Source organism: Chiloscyllium plagiosum, chromosome 30, assembly GCF_004010195.1.
Source record: "Chiloscyllium plagiosum isolate BGI_BamShark_2017 chromosome 30, ASM401019v2, whole genome shotgun sequence".
NCBI classification, from domain to species: Eukaryota; Metazoa; Chordata; class Chondrichthyes; order Orectolobiformes; family Hemiscylliidae; genus Chiloscyllium; species Chiloscyllium plagiosum.
Genome location: NC_057739.1, coordinates 18,871,827 through 18,897,795, shown reverse-complemented (window position 1 = coordinate 18,897,795; position 25,969 = coordinate 18,871,827). Strand labels below are relative to the sequence as shown.

Here is a 25,969-nt window from a genome sequence, read left to right as displayed (position 1 = left end):
TTTGCCAATTCTCCCATTTCATGAGAGTTCTGTTTTATTTATTTGACAGGCAAATGATGCCTCAGGGAATGTCTGGAACTGGCTGTATTTCATCCCGCTGATCATCATTGGATCTTTCTTCATGCTCAACCTTGTTTTGGGTGTTTTGTCAGGGTAAGTGAATGGAAATTTCTAAACTGCCAAATTGAATATCTTGGAGCACAGCTGAAACGGGGATGTGACAGGAGCCTTTTGATGGCAGAATGATCATTTGCTAAGTAAGAATCAATTTTCCTTTGATCCACCACTTGTCAGCAATGCCTTCACTGAGAAAGGTGATGCTGCAGCACATCAACTGTGATCAATCTTATCAGGGACGTTATACTGATGAAATGGCATTTGGATGGAAACCTGCTTTCTCAGGTATCAAACTGTCGGAAATGTTATTAGAATTGAAGGTATTTGCATTAAAAAGTGCATGCTATTATTGCAAAGCTTTGCCATTTTCAGAGCAATTTGCACCATTGCAATTAAGCACTCAGCTTCCTGGACATATTTAGAGACTTCCAAACTCAAACAGTTCAAAAGTACCTTAAAAAAAAATGAAAGAACTGCAGATGTTGGAGATCAGAAACAAAACAGAGATTGCTGGAAAAACTCAGCAGTTCTGGCAGCATCTGTGGAGAGAGAGCAGAGTTATGTTTCAGGTCCAGTGACCCTTCTTCAGAACTGTTCTGAAAATGTATTACTGAACTTGAAACATTAACCCAGCTTTCTCTCCACAGATGCTGCTGAGTATTTCCAGCAATCTCTGTTTTCGTTGTTGAAATCATCTCATCTTAGTTGTTTTTCTCAGAAGGATTGTTTTTATTTTGGAAGGGGTAAAACTGGTTAGGGGCCCAGACATTGCTAAAGTTAAAAAGAGTTGATGAATAATCAGGAAGTGGTTATTAAGGCATATTAACCATGGCTCTTAAAAACCTGAAGGTTGTACAAAGAAGAAAAACTAGACAGGGTAAAAGCAGGAAGGATGTTCCCAGTGACTGAGGAGTCCAAAACCAAGGGTTGCAATCTAAGGATATGGACTCAGCCATTTAGAGTCAAACAGCCATACAGTATAGCAGAAGTCCATCAGCCCATCGATTCTGTATTGATCTATTTACACTCATCCCGTTTTATCAGCTCTTGGTCCATAGCCTTGAATGTCGTGACATTTTAAGGGCTCATCCATGTAATTTTTAAAGGCTTTGAGGTTCCCAAGCAGTGCAATCCAGACTCTTACTCCCTTCTGGGTGAAAATACTTCTCCCTAAATCCCCTCTAAGCCTCCTGCCTTTCACCTTAAAATTAAGCGCCCATGTTATAGATCGTTCTTTTTAAAGGAGCAGCCTTTTCCTATCCACTCTGTTCATGCCCCTCATAATGATGTATGTCTCAATCAGGTTCCCCCTCAGCTTTCTTCACTGTGAAGAAAATAACTTGAGCCTATCCTGCCTCTGTTCAGAGCTGAAATGCTCAAACCCAGGCAAGGCAAGGACTGAGATGAGGAGAAATTTCTTCACCTGAAAGTGATTACTCAGTGGAATTCTCTGTCACAGAAAGCGTTTGAGATCAAAACATTGAATGTTTTCAAAAAGGAGTGAGATATAGTTCTTAGAGCTAAAGAAATCAAAGGATATGAGGAGAAAGTGTGGTGAAAGGGTATGAAATTAGATGAGCAACAACGATCATATTGAATGGTGCAGCAGGCTTGAAGGGCCAAATGGCCGACTCCTCCTATTTCCTATGTTTCGATGCTTAAAGCTGAAGAACACAATAGATATTTGAGATGGCATATGGGGATTCCATCAACTGCAATTTCTCTTACATAGCTTCATAGAACCCTTACAATGCAGAAGTAAGCCATTTGGTCCATCACGTCCACACCGAAGCTCCCAAGTGCATCCCACCCAGACCTACCCCCTACCCTATTCCTGTAACCCTGCATTTCTCATGACTAATCAACCTAGTCTGCATGTCCCTGGGCACTAGTGCAATTTAACATGGCAAATCCACTTAGCCTGCATATCTTTTTACTGTGGGAGGAAACAGGAGCACCGGAAGGAAACACATGCAAACACGGGGAGAGTGTGCAAGCTTCACATAGACAGTCTCCCAAGGCTAGAATCAAACCCAGGTTCTGGGCACAGCGAGGCAACAGTGCTAACCACTCAACTTGGGCATTTATCGCAATTCCTTCTTCAGTTCTGTGTGAAAATCCTGGAACTCCTTATCCAGTTATCATGCCGGTTCAAGAAATCAGCTCACCACCATGTTATCAGGGCAGCTTGGCTTGGGATATAATTTCTGTTCTTGTTGATATACACTTGGACCCAAGAATGTATGTTGGAATGTCTGCATGAGGGATTACTCCTTTTGAATAGATATTAAAAAGACATATTCTCATTTTTGCCCATTGAAATGGCAACCATCAGCTTCTGCGTGAGAAAGAGTGAGTAACAAGTTAATTAACATTCAATCTAGTTACATTTTAGAAAAGAAAGCAGAAGTCTCACCTATGAGATCAATTTTCCATTCCTGGCAAGCAAAGTACTACAATCCTGTGGTGGTCTGCTAATAATGAATTCAAATGTTTGTTTTTCAACTATCCAACAGGAGTTATGTGTGCAGAAAGATTACATACAGTACTTTTACAATAACTTTATAAAATATACCTACATCAGTGGAAGTGTAGCCTGTGTGAAGAAAATAAAACTTACATGAAATCAGATCATTGCTGAACAGTAATAATGATACAACATCAAATCCAAGCATTCATTCAATCCTTGGGTCATCACCTTTAACTGATATTAGACTTTGTTAAGCCATTGTAAGTAAAGCTAATACGGAAATTATATTCATTTTGCACGGCTTGTTATTTCAGTAATACCAAAGGAAAATTCGCCCAGGGTGCAAGGATTATAGAAACTGTACAAAATGGTTACCCTCTGTGAAAGTTCTCTCTGATGCCATTCGATGTATATTATTATTACATTTCCATAATGATACTGCCAAATACCCTTTCATTATTTCTTGTCAAACACTGGGAGTCCTTTTCATTGGAGCACCAGTTAGAGACTATCAAACACCAGTACACCACATGAAATCATATTAGGGTTATGTTAATTTACCATACGATGAGAACAGCTTCTTTGCTGAAGAACTGCCCTGGGAAGAGAAGGTTTTAGCCTTTCATCAAGCCTTCAAAATCCAGAACAAAACATTTTAGATTGATAGGCAGTCAAAAGAAATGGCTCCACCTTCCTCTCACTGTTCTGTACTGTGATTCTCCAGATGAATAGTTCTGCACAAAATTGAACAAAAATAGACATTTCCATCACAGGGACATGGAGCGCCCTGCATTATCCTGTGCTGTCAGACTTCACTTTGATCGGCATAAGTTCATGTACAAAATGCCAACTCTCAATAAACCTTACACAAAACATTTCAATTTCTGGAATTTTATGAGGTGGAACAAAGGGGGAGTACATTTCTAGGAGCAACTTCGGATTTAGATCAATAGTTCTTACATCATTCCAAATCGATCATTTTTTTAAAAACTGGGATCACGTACTTCCTGTCTATCAACATCTTTCTAACAAGGTATGTCTACCATTCTTCAGCAACAAAAGAAGGGAGAATTTCTTTGCACAATATAAAGGCCTGTTTAATAACTGTAGCCTACTACCCTTAACACCGAAGTCACTTATTTTGTGCAAATGGAGTGAAACATTTGGCAGGACCAAAAATGGTAATAATAAAACTGTGTTATATCATAATCAAATGACATAAAACAAAAAAAACTACAGATACTGGAGATTTGAAACAAGAAAAGACAGGAATTGCTGGAGAAACCAGTGTCTGAGAAGAGAAGACAAGAGTTAATGTTTCTAGTCCAGTGACCCTTCTTAAGAACTGTTAGCAGTTCAGAAAAGGTGATATTTATGTTGATGACAGGGGGTTGGGGGGGGGGGGGGGTGTGGGGGCAAAAAGTAAGCTGATAGGTGGAGATGGAATCCAGAGAGAAAGAGATAGAGATAAAGGGATTAATTCTCATAAATCAGGCAAGAAGACTATCTAGATAAGTGGTAATGGGAACTATGAGTGGGTGAAAATGGGATGATTGTGCTGAAAAACACCCATTTCACTACAGGACCTAGGTTGGGATATGTTCTGTAGGGAACATTCCCTCCCAGATACCCTGGTCTGCTCCACCTCCATTCCCAATAGCTTGCCACATCCCATTGCACCATCTCACACAATCACAGAAGGTGCAATACTTGCCCATTTATCTCTTCCCTCCTCTTTATCCAAAGCCCCAGCCACATCTTCCAGGTGAAGCAGTGATTTACCTGCACCTCATTCAATCTAGTCTACTGAATTCACTGTGCACAATGTGGTTTCCTCTACATTGTGGAGATGAAATGCACAACACTAACATTATGTCTGTATAAATGATGCCCAGCTTCCAGGTGCTGCCTCTTCAAAACACTGCCATGCTCCCACGTCAGCATCTCTGTCTCAGGCCAGCTGTTGTGCTCCAGAGAGGGTCAACACAAATGAAGGAACAATACCTCACTTTCTTCTTGGGGACCTTATGGCCTTCAGGACTCAGCATTGAGGTTAACAGTTTTAGAGCAATGGTTACTTTCTTCCAAGTCCATTACTGGCTCCCACCCCATATTTTGTCAAGAAATGGATTGCTTTCATTGCTGCCCTTTTCAACTACTCACAGTCCGTATTGTTACAGTAAGCTTTTTTCTTCCTTGGTTTACTGTCAGCAATCCCTTTGTTGGCCTACCCTTTTTATCTCTCTCTCTCTCTCAAGATAACAATTTGTGCAATTTTTATCTTGGCTCCCTCTCCACCTATCTGCTCACACACCTCCTTACCCCAAACATCTGTCATCAGTATAAATATAATCTTTTCATAGCTACAATCAGTTCTGAAGAAGGGACACAAGACTTGAAATATTGACTTTGCTTTCTCTCTACTAATGTTGCCAGACCTGCTGAGTTTCTCTAGCAATTTCTGTTTTTGTTTGTTTTACAATGTAGTCAGCCTTCTGATTCCTTTGACCAGTTCTACATATATTTCATTGAATTTTTACCTCAATGTTCCCATGCATTTGTGCAATTGTTTGTATTTCATGTTGTAATTGGATTAATCAAAAACATTATAATAGAGTTGGCAAGAGAGAGAAATGCACAACCAACATTATCCACAAATTGAGCTCATTGGCTGACCTTAGATTTTTGGCAGCTTTGATCAATTGATGCGAGCCTGCAATATTTACACTCGCTCCAGTTTGTTAGAAAAATAAAATGAAGCTTAACGCTGATATCAAAATGAATTGTTTTAACCTATAATGGCTGAACTGGCCATTACTTATATACAGGGCATACAGCAGTTACTGGTAGGAGTTATATAAGTAGCAGTGATTGAAACGATTAGTCCAGAAGGCGGATTTTATGGAAATCTGAAAGAAGGAGTACAGAGTGTTTCCACAGAGTGAGATGTAAGTGAATGAAGGGCACAGCTGCCAATCATAAGCTAGGGAAGGGAATTTACACAAAAAGGGAAGGCTGTGAGTGAGCATATTTGGGCTGAAGACGATTATAGAGTTAACATGGACAGCACAGAAAAAAGCTATTCAATCTATCAGACCACTCTTTGAACAACCAATTGCCCCATTTTCCTTATAGAGTAGCACGGTCCTTAGATGGATTTAGATGCAAGGTTGATATATTTGACACTAGGTTTATCATCAAGAGGATCTAGTGGTCTGCTAGAAATTGGAAGCTTGGACACAAGGAGATCAATTCCCTGCCGCTATCTCCAACTGATGCCAGACCCGTCATCTCCTGCAACTTGAGCTTATAGATTCAGTTCTGTACACTGGAGAAAATAACATTGGATGCTTATCATTCTTAATCACATCCCCCCTACCCCAAAGCCTCTCATCCATGCTGACACTGAGTGGATTAAAAACAAATCTTAAAGACTAATGTCTAAATTGTGGATGCTTTCTTAACAAGGGGAGGAAGTTGTGAAATGAAAGACATGACCAGTATCCAGCTATTATCCATCACTAATTGCTCGACTACATTTTGTTCATTAATTAAATGGTAGTATTCTTGATCTATATGATTAATCTCTGCATTGACAATAAGCTGGTTCCTATCTGGAAAAGTATGGCTTAAATGTGTTCTAATGGTACTTTAAGACTTGAACTGGACTGTTAAATAATAGCTATTTTAATCGTTTCCTTGTATGCTGATAGATTCCTTCCCAGTGTTTTTGTAATACTGCTATTTGTATTGGTTAGTGCTGAATCTATGATCCATGCTACAGAGCATACCTATCCTGTCACACTCTCTATTAGAAGGCTGTTGCACTGTCATAATTTCCCCAGTGCTTTAGTTCCTTAATTTCATGTGCTATCTTACCTGTAGGTGAGAATTACATTCTGTATCACGCTGTGACCTGTTTGCTGTGGTTTCTACCTTTTATATATTAATTACAGTCTACAGGTTTATAAGTCATGTAGTGATGTCACCACCAATACCTGAGATTTGATTGGCTATTTTAAGCAGTAAACTTTGGTCCTTATCCATTCACTCGTTTGGCCTAATGGGATAAATAAGAACTACTTAATAGTCTTGCTTCTTAAAACAGAACTCAAATCATTTTGCTTGCTGTGCTCATTTTCTTGTGACAGAAGTATCAGAGAAAGATTGTTTCAGTCACTTCTTGAAGTGGTCTGCGTTGTCTGCTCCCAGTCTCACTGCTGCAGACATTGTCTCATTTATAATGTCTCACCAAATTCAAATCAGCATTAAAACAAGACAGCAGTTTCTCCAACAGCTGGGGAAATTCTGTTCAGGATGGCCAGTAATTAATGTTGTTTTGCTGGTTTGTACAGAGTGGAAATGGACTTTTCAGCCCCAGTTTTTCAGTCTGCCTTGTCCTGTTTTTTTGATCGCTCCTGTCAACAAAATGATGGTGTTTGTGTTCTTATTGAGGAATGGCTCGAAACCATTTTTTCTGCATTGTACATACTGACCACAAGCTGAATATTTAAATTGGCTATGAAACTATTCATTGCATGCATCAATGATTTATTAAGATAAGCCTAAGACCTTAAGACATGAATTTCTAGGACCAATTAATACTCCTGAGTTCTCATTCCCTCCATATTTAATATTTCTTTATTCTGTGACTGATATCTTGTAAAACATCCAAAATTCTATCTGTTTAGTTCATAACAGTAGAGCATGAATGTTTCTTTCCATTGTCCTAGGCATTTAGGAACTATGGTAGGAGATTCGCTATATCATTCCCGTTACAATAGAAATATTCTGAGACTGCCTTCAAATCTCCAATCTGATATAAATGGGTCTTTGAAGTTTTGTAAAGGTGAAGCATAACATCCTTGTTACCTTGCCTTGTAGTCCTCTTAGTGTCCATCCCCACAACATACGTTTTGAGCCTTCAGTCATTTGTAACTGTTGTTATCTAGCAGGTAGAAGGTTTCAATACTGGTAGCTGAAAATATAGTTCAAGAGAAAAAAGCCACTTTGCTTCAGCATTACATCCAGACACATGCACTAAGTCCACCCCACACACAACTACCACCACCGCATCTGTTGCTCACTATGTCAACGTACCTTTAAGAGACCTTGCTGCATTCTAGCAGTTGACCCTATGGTAAGAAGTTCTCCTCCTCCATCTTACTCAGATCATTTAAAGCATGACACTGTATTGGAAACATGCTCCTCTAATGCGAAAGCATAAGGCTAGTACAGCTATTAATGTGCCTGACGAATGTAACATTTGTACATAATAGTTAGTTGTAATAAATGTTTGTTGGATTCTTGAATGCCAGTATTGCTATGCCAGTTTATTTATGTTACAGGAGATAACATAAGATTGCCACATCATAAAAAAATACCTTGTTGGAAGCAAGCCCCACATCAACCCCCACAAAGTATTATCCTATTACAAACCTTGCTAGGGGATAAACCTATGAAAGTGGGTGTGTGCCAGGCAGATTATGGACACCTTTCCCCATCTGATAGCATATCCCGTTAAGTACCTTTTGTTTGTTGGTTACCCTACAGAAGCAGTGAACTTTTTAAGATAATATCTGGGAGCTATCTGCATGTTCAGATTCAGTGTTAATTTGGAAAGAATGTTTATGAATGTACTGACTCAAAAGCAAAAGAAATGAACTGCAAGCTTGTATCGAAACCAGCAAAAAGTCAATAAGTGTTTGCTACAAACATTGATTTTTATGTTGTTCGCCATATGTTTTCATGTGTTTTGCAAGCATGCCTGCACAGAAACTCCAATAAGAGTTGTAATGAGAGCTAATCAATGCACATCTTAGAAAACTGCCAACACGTTATTAAAAATTCATAAGGTTTCAATATGATAATTCGAAAGTGCAACATAAAACAACTGTTCAAACTGTTCTATCCAGATGCATTGAGTTCCATTCTATTTCACAACAAGATAGGTGAAGGAAGGTAGTTTCAAAAGAAATCAAACCAATTGACCTATGTAGTTATAATGATGCATAGCTTTTCTCAGTTTTCAAGAATTGTAAGAAAAGTTGTCATAATCCCACTCTCTCATTAGACTAAGAGAGACAATTGATAGTGACTTTATCCAGATGGTCATCACACCTCAGACAAGGGGTAGTGTTGAGAAGGCAGCACCTTCATAGTGCCCTTAGTTGGTAAAGGCATTGAACTGTCACTGTTGATATCACTCTGCATTACAAACCAGTCATCCAACCTATGGAGCTAATCGAGCTCTCCTCCAAGATTTGTGGGACAGAGTGTGCAAAGGCAGTGTGTCTTTGATGTATGCCGTCAGAATGAAGGGAGTCCTCGTTGCATTATTGCACACTAGTTTCATTTGACCATATTTGTCTTTTGCTTAATTTTTTTTCTAATGGATCATCCACTTGGAATGAATAACAGGAATATGAGAGTTTTGTAGCTTAGTGGGTGGTGCCACTGGCTCTGAGCCAGATGCTGTGGTTTTCAGTTCCACTCCAAGACTTGTGAATGCAATGTGAGTGGAATATTTGTGATGTGGTCAAACAGGTTGATTGTCGGAACGTAAAACAGGAAATGCAGGAATGGAAGCATCTACGATGAGAGAAACAAGTCAACGTTTGTGAGTACAATAGGACTGTTCCTCAGAACTAAAATAATCAAATCTTCTATTCCTGTCAACACACCATTGGCTAGCAGTAAGAGCAAGAGAGATTCATAGTCATGCATGTTTGATGTGGAGAGGTGTCACTAAAGCTGTGCATGTTCATTCTCTGTCTAAAACAAAGAGAGATGCCTATGGTTTCTTGAACACTGTAGTTAATTATATGTGAATGCAATATTGGAATAGCCCACTTGAAAGTCTTTGTGTTTTGAAGACCAGTTTCTGATTGAGCTGCTCTGTGTGCAAGAGAACCACATAAACCACAAAAGTCCCAAGTGCAGTGAACTAATGCTGTTGAGGCAGATAGGGTGAAATCTGCTCTCTCTGGTGGTGAACAGGGAGGCAGGAAAGGCATGTAGTGAAGCAGGATAATTAGTGTACATGAGCCTACCATCTCCATGCCTCTGTCAGAAATACATTCGAGGCAGGAAGTCCCATGGTCAACCAATCGAAGCCCTGCAGTGGCTGATTGATGACTACTTGGTGACCTCATCACACTGAGACTAACTGAAGTGCAGGTGGCTTGTTACAATGTGACACAAATGGCAGCTAGAATTGTTTTTGCAAGCTATGGGGTCTATGGTAACTTCGCTTTTCGGGGGCGGAAGGAGTGGTGGGGTGCAGTTAGCTCAGTTGGCTGAACAGCTGATTTGGGGTACAAACAGTGTGGGTTCCATTCCCACATCAGCTGAGGTTACCATGATGGACTCTCTTTCTCAACTTCTCCCCTCGCCTGAGGCATGGTAATCCCCAGGTTAAACCACTCCTCTCTCTCTAATGAGAGAGTAGGACTATGGTGGCTTTACTTTGCTTCCTTGCTAAGGATTGTTATGAGGGTTTCTTCTATAGGGTTCTTAAATCTTGAGGTCTTCCCTGCTGCTGTCTGGGCTATATGAATAGACAACTTGGAGCTGAAGATCTCACACCACTGCTCACCATATATTCAAATCAAATCTGCATCACAGCCTACCATTTTGTATAGGTATGCTGCTCCCTATGCTATATGAGGACATCTTGTGTGGCGACATGGTACATTTTTCACTTTATTCTTGTATCCTGTACTTGAGTACATGTGAAAATAAAACCTGAATCTAAATTTATATGTGATGCTGCTTATGTCGAAGAAAATTGTTACCTTCCTTATTAAGTGTAGGAAATGACAGGGCTTGCTTGGTCCAGTGTGACAGAAGAAAACCACTTCCTACTTAATTAGAAAAGTCTCAAGTAGGTAACAACGTATGATTTCTTACATGTTAACAACTAGTTACAGTCACATTGTTATGATAGACATTCTTACAGATACTTTAAGAAGGACCTGGTGTTACATTTCTTCAAGACCCTGAGCTGTTTTCTCCATAATTCTATAGTGGATGCTCTTACAGCACTCCTCTGTATTAACCCTATACAACTGCCTTTACCTGTGCTTTAAAAGAGAATATTGATACCCCGAAATTTTGCACTTGGCTATTATGAAGTGATTCCTGTTGAAAACTTCAGTGGGCAAACATAGAGTCATACAACATGAAGACAGATCTTTCGGTCAACCAGATATCCCAATCCAACCTAGTGCGATTTTCCAGCATTTAGCCCATATCCCTCGAAACTCATCCTATTCATGTACCCATCCAGATGCCTTTTAAATGTTGTAATTGTACCCACCTCCACTACTTCCTCTGGCAGCTCATTTCATTAACATACCACCTTCTGCATGAAAAAGTCACCCCTCAGGTCCTTTTTAAATCTTTCCTCTCTCACCCTAAACCTATTCCCTCTAGTTTTGGACTCCCCCACTCTCAGAAAAGACCCTGGCTATTCACCCTATCCATGTCCCTCATGATTTTAAAAACCTCAATGAGTCACCCCTCAGCCTCCAGGGAAAACCAGCCCCTATTCAGCCTATCCTGACAGATTTGACCCTCCAACCTTGGCAACATTTTGTAAATCTTTTCTGCATCTCTTGAGTTTAACGCATCCTTCCCATAGAAAGGTGACCAGAATTGTATGCAATATTCAAAAAGTGACCTCACCAATGTTCTGTATAGCTTCACAAGGCATCCCAACTCCTATAGATGGAGATTAGCTATAACATTCCCTATGGTCAAATAAGCTGACAGTATTCACTGAGTTGAGTTTCACTTGGAATGTGTCAGTTAGAGCAAGAGACATGAGGCTAACCAGCTCCTATGGAACTGGCACAATACAGCCCCTTCAGGGAAACAGGGGAGTAAGGAGTGAAGCTCCATGTAGAGGAATGAGTTTGTATATCAGTTTCAGGCAGTTTTCTGTGTATTATCAATTCAGCATGATATAAACAATACACTTTCCACCCATTTTAACATCATATGATTGAACATTTCTCTGCTGAGAAACCTTCAGCAATTGTCACAGCAGCATTAGATCATCTTAAAGCACATTCACCTTAAAGCAGAGGATGAGATTCTGCTGTTATATGATCAGGTCTGCACTCATGTAAGTGAACATTAGCAAGTTCTAATGAACTGAACTGTATACTTGAGATTGCAAGGGATAGCCTGTCTGAGATCCCACAAACTTAATTCCCAGTTCCATCTTGATGATAATATAATCAAAACATAGTTCTTTAAGCAGATGCTTGGTAGTTATGATAAGAGTAAAGGTATAGTTAACCCTTTATGCCTCAACTGCTTGAATTACTGGCCATAATGTGGCCATTTACAGTCTCTAAGTAAACATGGCACAAGTACCAAGTTTCAAATCAGCAGCAGGGGAACCAAGTTCCATTTGCATCTGATTCATAACCCAAATCCCAAAGGTCAATGTGCGTTGTTCATATATTTTTCATTTTTTTTCCTCAGGGCACTAGAATCTCCCTTCACATTTGCCATTGGGAAGGTAGTGGGGAGCCACCTTCCTAGACTACTGCAGACCATATGATGAGGCTGTTCTTTTACAGGGAGGGATTTCTAGGATTTGGAATGAGTAAAGTTGAAGGATCGGGATCGATGAGCCAAACCAGGATGAATGTGTGACTTGGAGGTGGCGTGTTTGCACACATCTGCTCATCCTTGACCTCCAACAGCTGAGAAGTACTTTGGATTTTGAAAATGCTGCTAAAGAAAACTTGGCAATTCACTGCGGTATTTCTCATAGATAGTACACATTTATAGTCATGGTGTGCCAGAAAGAATGTTTAAAGTGGTGGATGGTCTATTTTGTCTTGGATGGTACTGCGCTTCCTGAGCGCTATTACAGCTGCACCCATCCAGGCAAGATGTAGTGTTATTGTCTTTAGTGAAAGGCTGAATAAGTCCATAGCCTGCCAACATGAAGTGGCAACTACTTTAAATCCAACCACACACAGCCTTCATAATACTCAGCTTGTATTAAAAACTGGGCCTCATTGTTACCATAATAATGAATAGAACAAATCTGAATTTAACCTAGTGCCATATCTGACCTAAATATTTTTCCTGAAGCTTGATTGTTAACAGGAACATGATTTAGAAACATGCCCGCAGCTTATGAACAGAGCTTGCTGCTGAGTTAATCCTCTAATCTTTTCACACCTGTTTAAAACCATTACTATCACCATCTGTTTCTCACTTCTGCTGTTACTATGCCAGCAGTATTCAAAAGATGGTGTGAGCTGGAAATATTATCTGTGCTTGTTCCTACAGAGGAGGGACTATCAAAGCTCCAAGCATAGGTTCTCAAATGCCAGCTCTCCAGAGGTATTTTTTACTCAATAAGCTTTGGGATAAAAAAGACTCTGTACATCTTTCTTCCCTTTTCATTTTTTTTCAATCAGGTTCGAGTCAGAATGAAAAGTTGGCTGTGTTCAAGTCCCACTACACCAGAGGTGTGTGATAACATTTGTGAACAGGTTGATTAGAAAATATCTAGGTTAATGATGTCTCCATCTTGGTGCTGAATGGGTTGATGTTGACTCTCTCTCCTGGTATTGGATGGGTTATTTTTAACTATCTCCTGGTGTTGGAAGGGTTAACATTGACTATCCCCTGTTGTTGGATGGATATATGTTATATTTCTCCTGGTATTTAGTGGGGTTGATGGTGGCTCTCTCCTGTCGTTGAATGAGTTAATGTTTGCTGTCTCCTGGTATCGGAGGGGGTTAATGTTGACTATCTCATGTTATTGAATAGGTTAATGTGGATTATCTCTTGGCATTTGAGGGGTTAATGTTTACTGTCTCCTGTTGTTGGAAAGAGGTTGTCTGCATTCCTCAGTTGTGTTTTGGGAAAATTCCAGACAGGAGGGGATTGGCCTTTGTTTGGTCAATATCTACCGACTGCTCATGTGCAAGTTGCCACCACACCCAGTGCTCCTATGATGAGCATGGTCCAAAGGTGGGACCATGTAAAAGAGTAGCATACCAGTATGTGCTGAAATAACCTGTCCAACTCCAGTTCCTTCCTCTTTAGCAACCTGGTCCTTCATTCATCCTTTATTAAAACTATGTACTTTACCCGATCCCATTTGACACACAGTTACAACTGATAGAAGAAGGACTGCATGCTCCTCATTACTTACTATCATATAAGTTATTTGCTAGTAATAAGTGGGCTTTTTTAACTTAAAGGAGCCATGGTGGTTTAATCTTTCCAAGTGTTGAAATGTACTGCTAATATAAACACAATTGTTTAAAAAACTAAAATCATTACTTGGCCAATAAAGAAAAACTAATAATCAACATCATTGGCTACACTTGAAAAAAACATAGAAGTGAAGTGGTGAGCTGATGCACTTTGGCAGGAAGAACAAAGGAGGTGACTGTCAGTTAAATGGAGAAAGACTGCAGAAAGCATAGGAGGGAGGGATTTGGGAATCCTTCAGTAAATGGTACAGTGATTAGATTACATTACAGTGTGGAAACAGGCCCTTCAGCCCAACAAGTCCACACCGACCCGCCGAAGCGTAATGCACCCATACCCCTACATTTACCCCTTACCTAACACTACGGGCAATTTAGCATGGCCAATTCACCTAACCCGCACATCTTTGGACTGTGGGAGGAAACCAGAGCACCCGGAGGAAACCCACGCAGACACGGGGAGAACTTGCAAACTCCACACAGTCAGTCGCTTGAGGCGAGAATTGAACCCGGGTCTCTGGCACTGTGAGGCAGCAGTGCTAACCACTGTGCCACTGTGCCACCGTGCCACCCACAGTGGCTGTAGGCAGGATGGTAATTTAGTTGTTAGCACTACTGCCTCACAGTGACAGGGACTAGGGTTCAATTCCACCTTTGGACAACTGTCTGTGTGGAATTTGCACATTCTCCCTGTTTCTGTGTAGGTTTCCTTAGGGTGCTCTGGTTTCCACCCACAGTCCAAAGATGTGCAGGTTAGGTGGACTGACCATGCTAAATTACCCATAGTGTCCAGGAGTCTGAAGGTTAGCCATGGGAAATGCACGGTTTACAGGGATAGAGTGGGATGGGTCAGTCTGGATGGGATGGTCCTGGGCCGAATGGCCTGCTTCCACACTGTAGGGATGCTATGTTCCTTAATAAATCACAATGAAGAAGTTTAGCAGGTAAGAAGGAAGGCAAATGGAATGAAGTATAAAAATGCAATAGTCTTGCTAAAAACTATACAAGGCATGACTTAGACTACAGCTAGAATACTGTGAACGGTTTTGGTCCATTTAAGGAAAGTTATAACAACATTGGAAGGTTCATCGCAGGCAAGGAGAGGTTTTTCTTCTGGAAGCGCTTGAGTGGTTAGTGCCTGTACTTGTTGGAGTTTAGAAAAATGAGAGGCAAGCTTACTGAAACGTATAGGATTTGTAGGCAGCTTGACAAGGTAGGTGTGGAAGTCAGAAACCACAGGGCATAATATCAGAATAAGGAAGCACCAGTTAGGACAGAGATGAAGAGGAACTTCTTTTCTTAGAGTTTGGTGAGTCTATGGAATTCTTTACCCCAGAGGACTGGCAAGGCTGGGTCATATTCAAGTCTGAGATAGACAGATTTTCAACCATTCAGGGAATCAAGAGTTATGGGGCAAAGCAGGAAAGTGGAGTTGAGAATTATCAGATCAGCTATCGTCTCGTTGAAAGCCGGAGGGAACTTGATAAGCTGAATGGTCTACTTACGCTCCTATGTCTTATGGTCAAACTCCACTTTAAGGAATTCATTGCTTCAAATCACTGAAGCGTTAATTTTCTTCTCAAAGCAACTGAACGCAAGTGTAAGCACATTTTGAAAAGGGCTCCCTTGCTTTTAGCTGTATAACAATATCATGTCAGGAGATCTGCAGACTACATTGTGTGCACTGAATATGATTTCCTTTTGGATGCAGTCAATATCCAATATTTCATTGGGTTGTGTCCTGGTTGCTGACTACTGAAGGATTAGCATAATGGACAGAGAGGTGTGGTAGCTGTCGCACAATCTTAGTGAGCACAATGATAAAAATAATTGCAACTCTGGTACTAATTAGAGAAGAGCTGCTAAGTGGATGTGGAGTAAAATGGCTGAACTAAAGGACGCAATGTTAAAACTAAATAAAGATCCAGTGAGATTGGAAAAATCTTTTTCTTTTCACACAGAACATAGGTAGAATTGATTTGTAAAAAAATCATTATAGAACAGCTTTGGTTAGTGTTTCAGTCTCACTAGAGTCCCGATGTATGCATTACTGGGCTAGGAATTAAACAGCAGATTGTCTGCAGCATTGAAGCAATGTGCAATTTTGTTACTAATGAACTAAATTAACATGTCTTAACTGATTGCCAAGTGTTCTAGTGACTTTATTGCTTTTGCCATCTAATGGATAAATAGGAGACTCCTGGATTTAAATTTTGTCTGGACCAAGACAGCATATTTTAACTAAGGCACCAGAATGTACAAAAGAGCACGCATAAGCATCCTTTCATCATCCACCTTATCAAGTTCCCTTATGCTCTTTCAATCAACATTTGTGCCACACAAATGCCAGGCAATGAACATCACCAAAAAGGTACAGTTTAACCATCCAAACAATCACTTGGAATTCAATGCCATTACTATTACTGAATTCTCCACTATCAACATCCTGGAGGTTACCACTGACAAGAACCTCAACTGGACTTGCCATATAAATACTGTGGATACAAGAGCAGGTCAGAGGTTAGGAATACTGCAGCGAGTATCTCACTCCCCAAAGCTTCTCCACCATCTACAAGACACTAGTCAGGAGTGTGATCGAATCTTCCCCATGCTTTTTTAAATTCATTCATGTGATGAGGGCATCCTGTCTAGGCCAGCTTTTATTGCCCAGAGGGCAGTTAAGAGTCAACCATATTGCTATGGATCAGGAGTCACATGTACGCCAGACCGAGGCTGCCTGATTTCCTTCCTAAATGACATTAGTGAATCAGATTGTCAAAAAAAAATCAATGTTGGTTTCATGGTGACCAATAGACTCTTAATTCCAGATTTTTATTGAATTAAAATTCTATCATTTGCTGTGGCAGGAATTGAATCTGGGTGCCTCGAACATTTTCTGGGTCTCTGGAGTAACGGTCCTACGATAATACCACGAGGTTGTTGCCTTTCCTATTTACCTGGATAGGTACAGGTCCATCAACACTCAATAAACATTACACCATCCAGCTGCTTGATTGGCATCATATCTACAAATATTCACTCCCTCCACCACCACTGATGCTCAGCTGCAGAAATTCATCCAAGATCCTGAGACAACACCTTCCAAATCCATGACCACTTTGTTTAGAAGGACAAGGGAACAACACCACCTGCAAATTCCCCTCCAAGTCACTCCTGACTTCGAAATAAGTCACCGTTCCTTCACTGTTGCTAGGTCAACATCTTGGAATTCCACTCTATGTGCATTATGGGTCCATCGAAAGTACATGGGCTGCAGCGGTTCAAGAAGTCAGCTCACCACCATCTTCTCAAGGGCAGCTAGGAACAGGCAATAAATTCTGGCCCAACCAGTGATCCCCATGATTGATGACTCAATAATTAAAAAAGGTTGCTTCTCAGTCCTTGAGCTCTGTTGAAATTATGCAACCTTTCCTCACAAGATGACCCCTTCGTTCCAGGAAACGGTAAATGTGACTATCTGTACAGGTTTGTGTGAGAACAATATTGGCTTTAGCTATGATACACAGCAGCATTTATTTATTTGGTTTGATTTATTCTCATGTGTAAGCACAGTGAAAAGCTTTCTGAGCTTTACAGGCATATCATAGTAAGCAAGGACATACAGGTCATAGGGTGCTTAGACAGAGCGGGGCCTACAGTTACACTGCGCAGGAAATCAGCACTAACAAGATCAACAGTATTTGAAGTTAGAGAGTCCATTCATCAGTCTAATAACAGCGAAAAGAAGCTGTTTTTGAGCCTGTTCGTGCATGTGTTCAAGCTCCTGTACATTCTGCCTGATGGAAGAGGTTTTAGGAGAGCATTACTGGGGTGGGAAGGGTCCTTGATGATGTTAGTGGCCTTTCTGTGACAACAAGAAGTGTAAGTGGAATCTATGGATGGAAGGTTGGCTTCCTATGATGGCCTTCTGGAGTTCCTTGTGTTCCTGGGCAGAGCAGTTGCCATACTAGCCATTATCTACCTGGACGGTATGCTTTCAATGGTGCATCTATATAAGTTACTGATGGTCCTTATGGACACGCTGAATTTCCTAAGCTGCCTGAGGAAGAAGAGGCATTGTTTTGCATTCTTGACCGTCGCATCTACGTGGGAAGAACAGGACAGGTTGTCGGTTATTCTCACTCCGCGGAACTTGACGCTCTCCACCCTCTCAACCTCTGCTCTGTTGATGTAGATAGAGGCATGTTCTTCTCCTTATTTTTGAAATCAATTATCAGTTCTTTTGTTTTGCTGACATTGAGAGAGATGTTGTCATTGCACCACGACACCAGTGAACAATTTACCTAATGGATATGGTAAGTGATTGCTTGGGAACAACTGGTGCCATGGAGTTGCCCAACATTAGTCAGGATTTTTAGGAAAAGGGAAAGTAAATGGAAGGGTTTGCAGGCAGATTGTTAAAATTGAAATAACTCCACAGAGGCTGGTATCCTGTCACCAAGTCACCCTTTACTTACACATGAAAGTCGTTGGCACTGATCCAGCGCCCTCAAAGCAAGTTCTCAGAGTGAACATGATGTCTGACACTCCTGTTCCCATCTGTCAGCCAGAGCTCCCTGATTGGACCAGGTTAATAGCCCCAATCAGGGAACTCATATTCTTTAATGTCCACCTGGCTGACGTCATTACAATCACAACAAAAAAACTTTTATAGTTGAGAATAAATGAAGTGTGAAGACAAGTGAAGTAATATTTGACTAGTGAGATATGAGTATTGTTTGATAGGTAGAGTTAAGAATTATTTGATAAGCAAAATATTTAACTACCTGATAAATATTTAAGTGAGTTAATTGTGTGGGATCCTCTAAAGTTCAGTTTAGAATTTCCAGTGATCCCTCCCGACTGTATGTACTGAATGTATTTTCCACATGTGGTTTAGATTTCTTGTCAGTTAGCTCATTTCCAAAGCTTGCTAGCTTATTAAATACTGGAGCCATGACAATAAGCAAACAGGTTGCATTTTGGCACCAGCATAAGTAGCTTCCAATTTTAATCCCTAAAATATTCACATTTAAACTTTCATTATGAATACGGTGTTGCTCTAATATTGGGAGAAAGTGAGGACTGCAGATGCTGGAGATCAGAGTCGACAGTGTGGTGCTGGAAAAGCACAGCAGGTCAGGCAGCATCCGAGGAGCAGGAGAATCGATGTTTTGGACATAAACCCTTCATCAGGAATTCTTGATGAAGGGTGTATGCCCAAAACGTCTATTATTGACCAATTCCACGGTTAGTTTGCATATGCAGCAGGTAATTAAGCAGGCAAGTGGAATATTGTCCTTCATTGCGAGAGGAATGGAGTTTAAAAACAGGGAAGTAATGTTGCAGCTGTCTTGCGTGCTGGTGAAGCCACACGTTGAGTACTGTGTACAGTTTGGTCTCCTTACTTGAGAAAGTTTGTACTGGCACTGGATGGGGTGCAGAAGAGGTTCCTTATATTGATTCCAGAGTTGAGAGGGTTGGTGTATGAGGAGAAATTGAGTAGACTGGGACTATACTCAATGGATTTTAGAAGAATGAGGGGGGAGTCTTACAGAAACATATAAAATTATGGAGGGTATACATGAGAGATAAGTAGGGAGGTGGTTTCCACTGGTGGGTCAAAGTAGAACTAGGGGGCTTAGCTTCAAAATAAAGAGGAACAGATTTAGGACTGAGTTGAGCAGGAACTTCTTTAACCAAGGGGTTGTGAATCTGTGGAATTCCCTGCCCAGTGAAGCAGTTGAGGCTACCTTGTTGAATGTTTTTAAGGGGTGGAAATGTGTTGCTGGAAAAGCGCAGCAGGTCAGGCAGCATCCAGGGAACAGGAGAATCGACGTTTCGGGCATAAGCCCTTCTTCAGGAATGGGGAAAGTTTGTCCAGCAGGCTAAGATAAAAGGTAGGGAGGAGGGACTAGGGGGAGGGGCGTCGGAAATGTGATAGGTGGAAAGAGGTCAAGGTGAGGGTGATAGGTCAGACTGGGGTGGGGGTGGAGAGGTCGGGAAGAAGATTGCAGGTTAGGAAGGCGGTGCTGAATGTTTTTAAGGCAAAGGTAGATAGATACCGGTTATGGTGAGCAGCTGGGTAAGTGGAGTTGAGTCCATGAAAAGATCAGCCATGATCTTATTGAAGAGTGCAGCAGGCTCAATGGGCCAGATGGCCTACTCCTACTGCTATTTCTTATGTTCTTATGTACATCGGAACTGATGCAAAAATTGTAACATGGCTAATGTTTCAGAGATGTAATCAGACCAAAGTCAATCATAAGACAAAGGTGGAATTATTTATGAGGATTAGTCAGAAGAGCTTCACGGAGGGGGTTGGAAAGATTCGGGGGGAGATCTCAAAGTGGCACTAAAACACGGAAAACGCAGCTCGAGTAAAGTCCAGAGAACACAAGGATGATATTTGCTTTTTGAGAGGGAGCATGTTCTTTGGCTTCGAATAATTTTTTTTCCTCTTTATTCTTGAAGGTGATACAGGCACTAATGGCAAGGCCAGCTTTTGTTACTCATGCCTGGTTGGCCTTGAACTGGTGGGCTCTATAAACCATTTCAGAGGACAGTTGAGGCTCAACCACATTGTTGTGAATTTGGAGTAACATGTAGCCAGACTGGACAAGGATGACAGATTTCCCTCTACTAAAATATGAATGAACCAGATAGGTTTTTACAACAATCGGCAATGGTTACATGGTCACCATTAGGTGAACCTTTAACACAAAATGTTTGAAAATTAAATTCAAATTTCACCATCTGTATTGGAAATCCAACTCATGTCTCCAGAACATTAACCAGCTTTTGCTTATCCAATGATATTACCACTTCACCGCCACGTCTCACAGTGATAATAAGGGTCAAGATCTTGGAGAAATGTAAACATAGTAGATTGCATTTGTGATGGAGAGGAGATGTGATCAGAAGCTTAATTAGGATGAAGAGATGGCAAACAGTCCAGTTCATCCTGAGTTGATAGCTGAGAAGAGGAAGGGAATAAGGAAATAATGCTAAGATTTTAAGTTGGTAACTGAAGTTGATTCTTTAATTTCCAATATTTAACTGGAGGAAGTTGTCATTTATCTAAAACTGGATATTAGACGTGCAATCAGACTGCGCAGTGGCAGGGAAATTTGAATGCAACAACGAATATCCAGTTGCTGTAGAACATGTGGTTGCTCGCCACATCTCTCAATCCAATAAAAGAGTTGAAATCTGTTTTTGGAGTGGGAGTTTCTGACAGTCTCTTTAACTCCATTGACTTTGGCAGATGACTGAGGTAAGTAACCCCTGAGGCCAATGGGAACTGTCCTTACAGTCACTGTGCTCATGCCCTCGAGAACTGTCTTTCCATTTCCCTCCAACATTTCACTATTTTCCTTGTTATCAAAAAGCTCTCCATGCATCCACTCATACTGGCTAATACTCTCTCTTTTTTTATAAACCTACCGCATTTTGTTTTTATCTGCTAGTGAAGATGACTGAGCCTTATCTTTGGTATTAATTTATATTTAAGAAAGATGGTAAGGAAAAGCTAGGGAACTAAAGACAGTTGACCCTGACATCGGTGGTTGGCAAGTTATTGGAAGGAATCCTGAGGGACTGGATTTACATGTATATGGAAAGGCAAGGACTGATTAGGGATAGTCAACATGGATTTGTGCATGCAAAATCATGTCTCAATAACTTGATGGAGTTTGTTGAAGAAGTATTAAAGAGGATTGATGAGGGCAGAGCAGTTGACATGATCTAAATGGACTTCAGTAAGGTGTTTGACAAGGTTCTGCATGGTAGACTAGTTAGCAAAGTTAAATCAGTTAAATAAAGTAAAATAGAAGGAGAACTAACCATTTGGATACAGAACTGGCTCGAAGGTAGGAGACAGAGGGCGGTGGTTGACGGTTGCTTTACAGACTGGATGTCTGTGACCAGTGGTGTACCATAAGGATCGGTGCTGGGTCCACTGCTTTTCATCATTTATACAAATGATTTTGATGTGAACATTGGAGGTATAGTTAGTAAGTTTGCAGATGACATCAAAATTGGAGGTGTAGTGGACAGCAAAGAAGGTTACCTAAAAGTACAACAGGATCTTGATCAGATGGACCAATGTGCTGGGGAGTGGCAGATGGAGTTTAATTTAGATAAATGTGAGGAGCTGCATTTTGGAAAGGCAAATCAGAGCAGGACTTATACACTTAATGGTAAGGTATTAGGGAGTGTTGTTGAACAAAGAAACCTTGGAGTACAGGTTCATTATTCCTTGAAAATGGAGTCTCAGGTGGATAGGATAATGAAGAAGGCATTTGGCATGCTTTCCTTTATTGATCAATGCATTGAGAATAGGAGTTGGGAGGTCATGTTGCAGCTGTACAGGACATTGGTTAGGCCACTTTTGGAATACTGCATGCAATTCTGGTCTCCCTGCTATCAGAAGGATGTAGTGAAATTTGAAAGGTTTCAGAAAAGATTTACAAGGATGTTTCCAGGCATGGAGGGTTTGAGTTACAGGGAGAGGCTGAATAGACTGGGGCTGTTTCCCTGGAGCGTTTATAAACCTTATAGAGGCTTATAAAATCATGAGGGGCATGGATAGGGTAAATAAACAAGGTCTTTTCCCAGGGTGGTCAAATCCAAAACTGGAGGGCATAGGTTTAGGGTGAGAGGAGAAAGATTTAAAAGGGACCTAAGGGGTAACTTTCACGCAGAGGGTGGTGTGTGTCTAGAATGAGCTGCCAGAGGAAGTGGTGGAGGCTGGTACGTTTACAACATTTAAAAGGCATCTGGATGAGTATATGAATAGGAAGGGTTTAGAGGGATATACGCTAAATACTGGCAAATGGGACTAGATTAATTTAGGATAGTTGGTCAACATGGATGAAGGGTCTGCTTCCGTGCTGTACAACTCTATTACTCTACCATAGACTGGCTGACTCAAAAAGGCAATGACAAAATCTTCCTTTTGATACGTGGTATTGGGACCTCCCGAAACATGGCCACTTTATTAAGTTTACAGCTGCCACTGACACCAGCCATTGGTAATTGTTGCCCTGAAGCAAGATGGGCTTAAGATATTCTAATCACCGTTTCCTGTCATAACTGTTTGAACAGTCCTATTCAACACTTGATAAGCAGCAATCATTATGAAAATGATAAAATGCAAAAACAAATTCCTTGAAACTATTTTAATTTAACACATTCTCCGGCTACAAAAGAAATAAGCTTGGAATTTATGTTGTGCACATTGTGAAGACAAATTTGTCCTTGTCCACTGAGATGAAATCCAAATGTTATGAAATGGTTCTGTAATAAACTTCAGCTTGCCAATCAGGTCACTTTTCTTCACAAATCATCTGTTCCTGGATTCTGCACACATTTCCAACTTCACCAAGAGCCACAACGGCTCAGCTACATTCTGCAACCTTTGCCTGGATCTTCCTCTCTCAATGGCAGTAGGTCAGACCAGGATTTCCATTGTCTAGCCAGGCCCCTCCTCTTAGGTCTGGACCAACTACATCAACAAGGCTGTGTCCTAGCAGTCTCTGCACTTTGAGAGAGACCCTCCCCCCAGAAAATACAGATTAAAATTTGAAAGAAGTTTTGATGGAAGTACTCAGCATCAGAGGTATGTACAGGTCTGAAATATTTATAAAAATTCTAAACAATATTTCATGAGGCCAACAGAAAAAATCTGAACTGCATGAAATATGCATCACAGACAGCCAGGAACTAATACGTTTATACGTCTGTGCAGATTATGATCACTTTTAAAATGTATGCAACATGTATTTGTATATCTTTGATCATAGTATGAAAACAGGCCAATTGGCGCATCAAGTCTACACTGACTCTCAAAACAGTGCAGCACCCTCCCCCCCACAACACCCCTCCCTACCACCCCCACCCAACATACACACACACACACAAATCTGCACATCTTTGGACTGTGGGAGGAAATGGAGCACCTGAAGGAAACCCACATAGACATGGGGAGAATGTGCAAACTCCACATAGACAGTTGGCCATGGGTGGAATCAAAACCTGGTTCCCTGGCACTGTGAGGCAGCAGTACTAACCACTGAGGTACCATGCTACCCTCAGTGAACAAAACCTCAAATGATACTTCATAGGAGTGTCATCAGACAGAAATGAACCCTGAGTTTAAGAAAGCAATGATAAAGGAATGCTTTTTAAAGAAGTTTACACTGGGAAATGAACATATGGGTCAGATGTGTCCTCTATTTTAAAGTATACACGATGAGTTAAGCCAGTATTTGCCAATTGCAAACTTTACTGGTTTATGTGGTGGTTTACTAAAAGCTTGGTCCAAGAAGTGGAATTTAAGGACTGTCCTGAAAGAGCAGAGAGAAGGAAAGAGTTTGTGGAGAGAAATTCTTAAGCTTATAGAGCCTGAGCTGTTAGAATCGTGAGAACCAAATGGAGGAGTCAAAGATATGGATTGATGCACAAGAGGCTAGTCTTGATGGAACACAGAGTTCCCAAGGTTTTGTAGGATTGCAGGAAGGAGTTGAAAAGAAGGAAAATAATTTGAAAATGGATGTGTTGCTTGACAATAAACCAACTTAGCAGAAGAAAGATGAGTGAATGGGACCTGGTGCAAGGTAAGATACAAATAGAGGCATTTTCAATGAGTTCCTATCAACATAATGCAGAAGCTTGGAAAACTGACCAGGAGAGAGCATTGGAATAATTGAGTCTGAAGGTAACCAAAGTATAGATAAGGATTTCAGCATCTGATATGCTCAGGAACAGGCAGAAATGGCAATGATCATAGCAGTAGAATTTGTGATAGAGAGCATATGGAATTGAAAGCATAGCTTAAGGTCAAATGGGACACATAAATTGTGAAGTGACTGACAAGACATATGATAAGACAATATATAAACTCAAGTCTTATTCCTACTGATCTAGTGGCTGATTCAGAATTCAGTTAATACTGAAAGGCCTTCAAACAGTTCAGCTTTTACTTGTCCATCTAATTTGCTGTATAGCCCTTTATGTTTACTCAGTGGTAATTGTGTTTTCAGAAATGTAGAGTGATCTTTAGAAAATGAGCCTGAAATTAGACATCCAATCCAAGTGAAAGTCATACCCCAGCCTTTGAATGGATGCCATATTACAAGACTATTATTCATTATTTACTCTAAGATATTAATTGCTTTTTTAATAAACATGTTTACATTTTGAAAAAGAAAGTACCAAATCAATATTCTTTCAGGCATATTGCCTTACAACTGAAAAACAAATGAATTTTAGTTCCAAAGGAAATAATAAGTGCTGGAAAAAAAAAGAGCCCAAAATGGATTAATCTAGCAACTAAAATATAGAATGTCATTTATCAAGTCTGTTTCAGTCACGGTGTGAATCTATATCTGAAAGGAATTATTGGCTGGTCACATGCTTATTCAGTCACTTCATTGCTGAGCACAGCATAATGGAACATAAATCTAAAGATGAGGCTGCTGTCTGCCATACTGTTAACCAGTTTCATGATTGACAGATTACCTTTGCGAAAAAAAACACTTAGGTTTGCACTTGTTGGATTTAATGTTCAGCTCGGCTCATTCTAGCATCCTTTGGTTTTCTTCGTGGATTTTCTAGTTTTAGTAGAATAACATTTCTGAAGATACAAATTATCAGAAATATATCACTTGGTAATTTCATTGCTTATTCAATGAGCATAGATCTTGTTACAGTACCATCTGTCCTATGCTACTGAAAATGATTAAACCTTAGTAACATGGTAAAATACACGCAGCAATTTTTCTGAAGAGACCCATTTTCTGTTAATTTTCAAGTCGGACTTGTTTTTTTGACTTGCCATTTGTAATCTTTCAGCTCTGTTGTTTCCCTCCAGTACATCTTTCCTGAGGAGCAGCGCCCTGATTTGAATTGACCGTCTCAATGGGATCCAACTTGAGTAGTTAATAATTATATCTTTCATTCCTTGTATTCCACCTCCTTGAGATAAAGCCAACATTCCATTAAAAGTTTTATTTAGTTTCTACATCTGTTCGGTAACTTCTAGGGATTTTTGTTCTCGATTCCTCAAATCTCATGTTGCTGTACAGGACATGGTTAGGCCACTTTGTTCAATTCTGGTCTCCCTGCT

At 40.5% G+C, this 25,969-nt stretch overlaps 1 protein-coding gene across 10 annotated transcripts in view; it reads left to right on the top strand.

The window, feature by feature from the left end:
- LOC122564768 (probable voltage-dependent N-type calcium channel subunit alpha-1B) overlaps positions 1-25,969 on the top strand; it is a 594,873-nt gene that overhangs the window by 331,285 nt on the left and 237,619 nt on the right. For all 10 annotated transcript variants that reach the window (XM_043719974.1, XM_043719969.1, XM_043719970.1 and 7 more), the window contains exon 7: positions 50-153. In XM_043719974.1, coding sequence (XP_043575909.1) covers positions 50-153 — 104 coding nt within the window. The remainder of the gene's footprint in view (positions 1-49; positions 154-25,969) is intronic.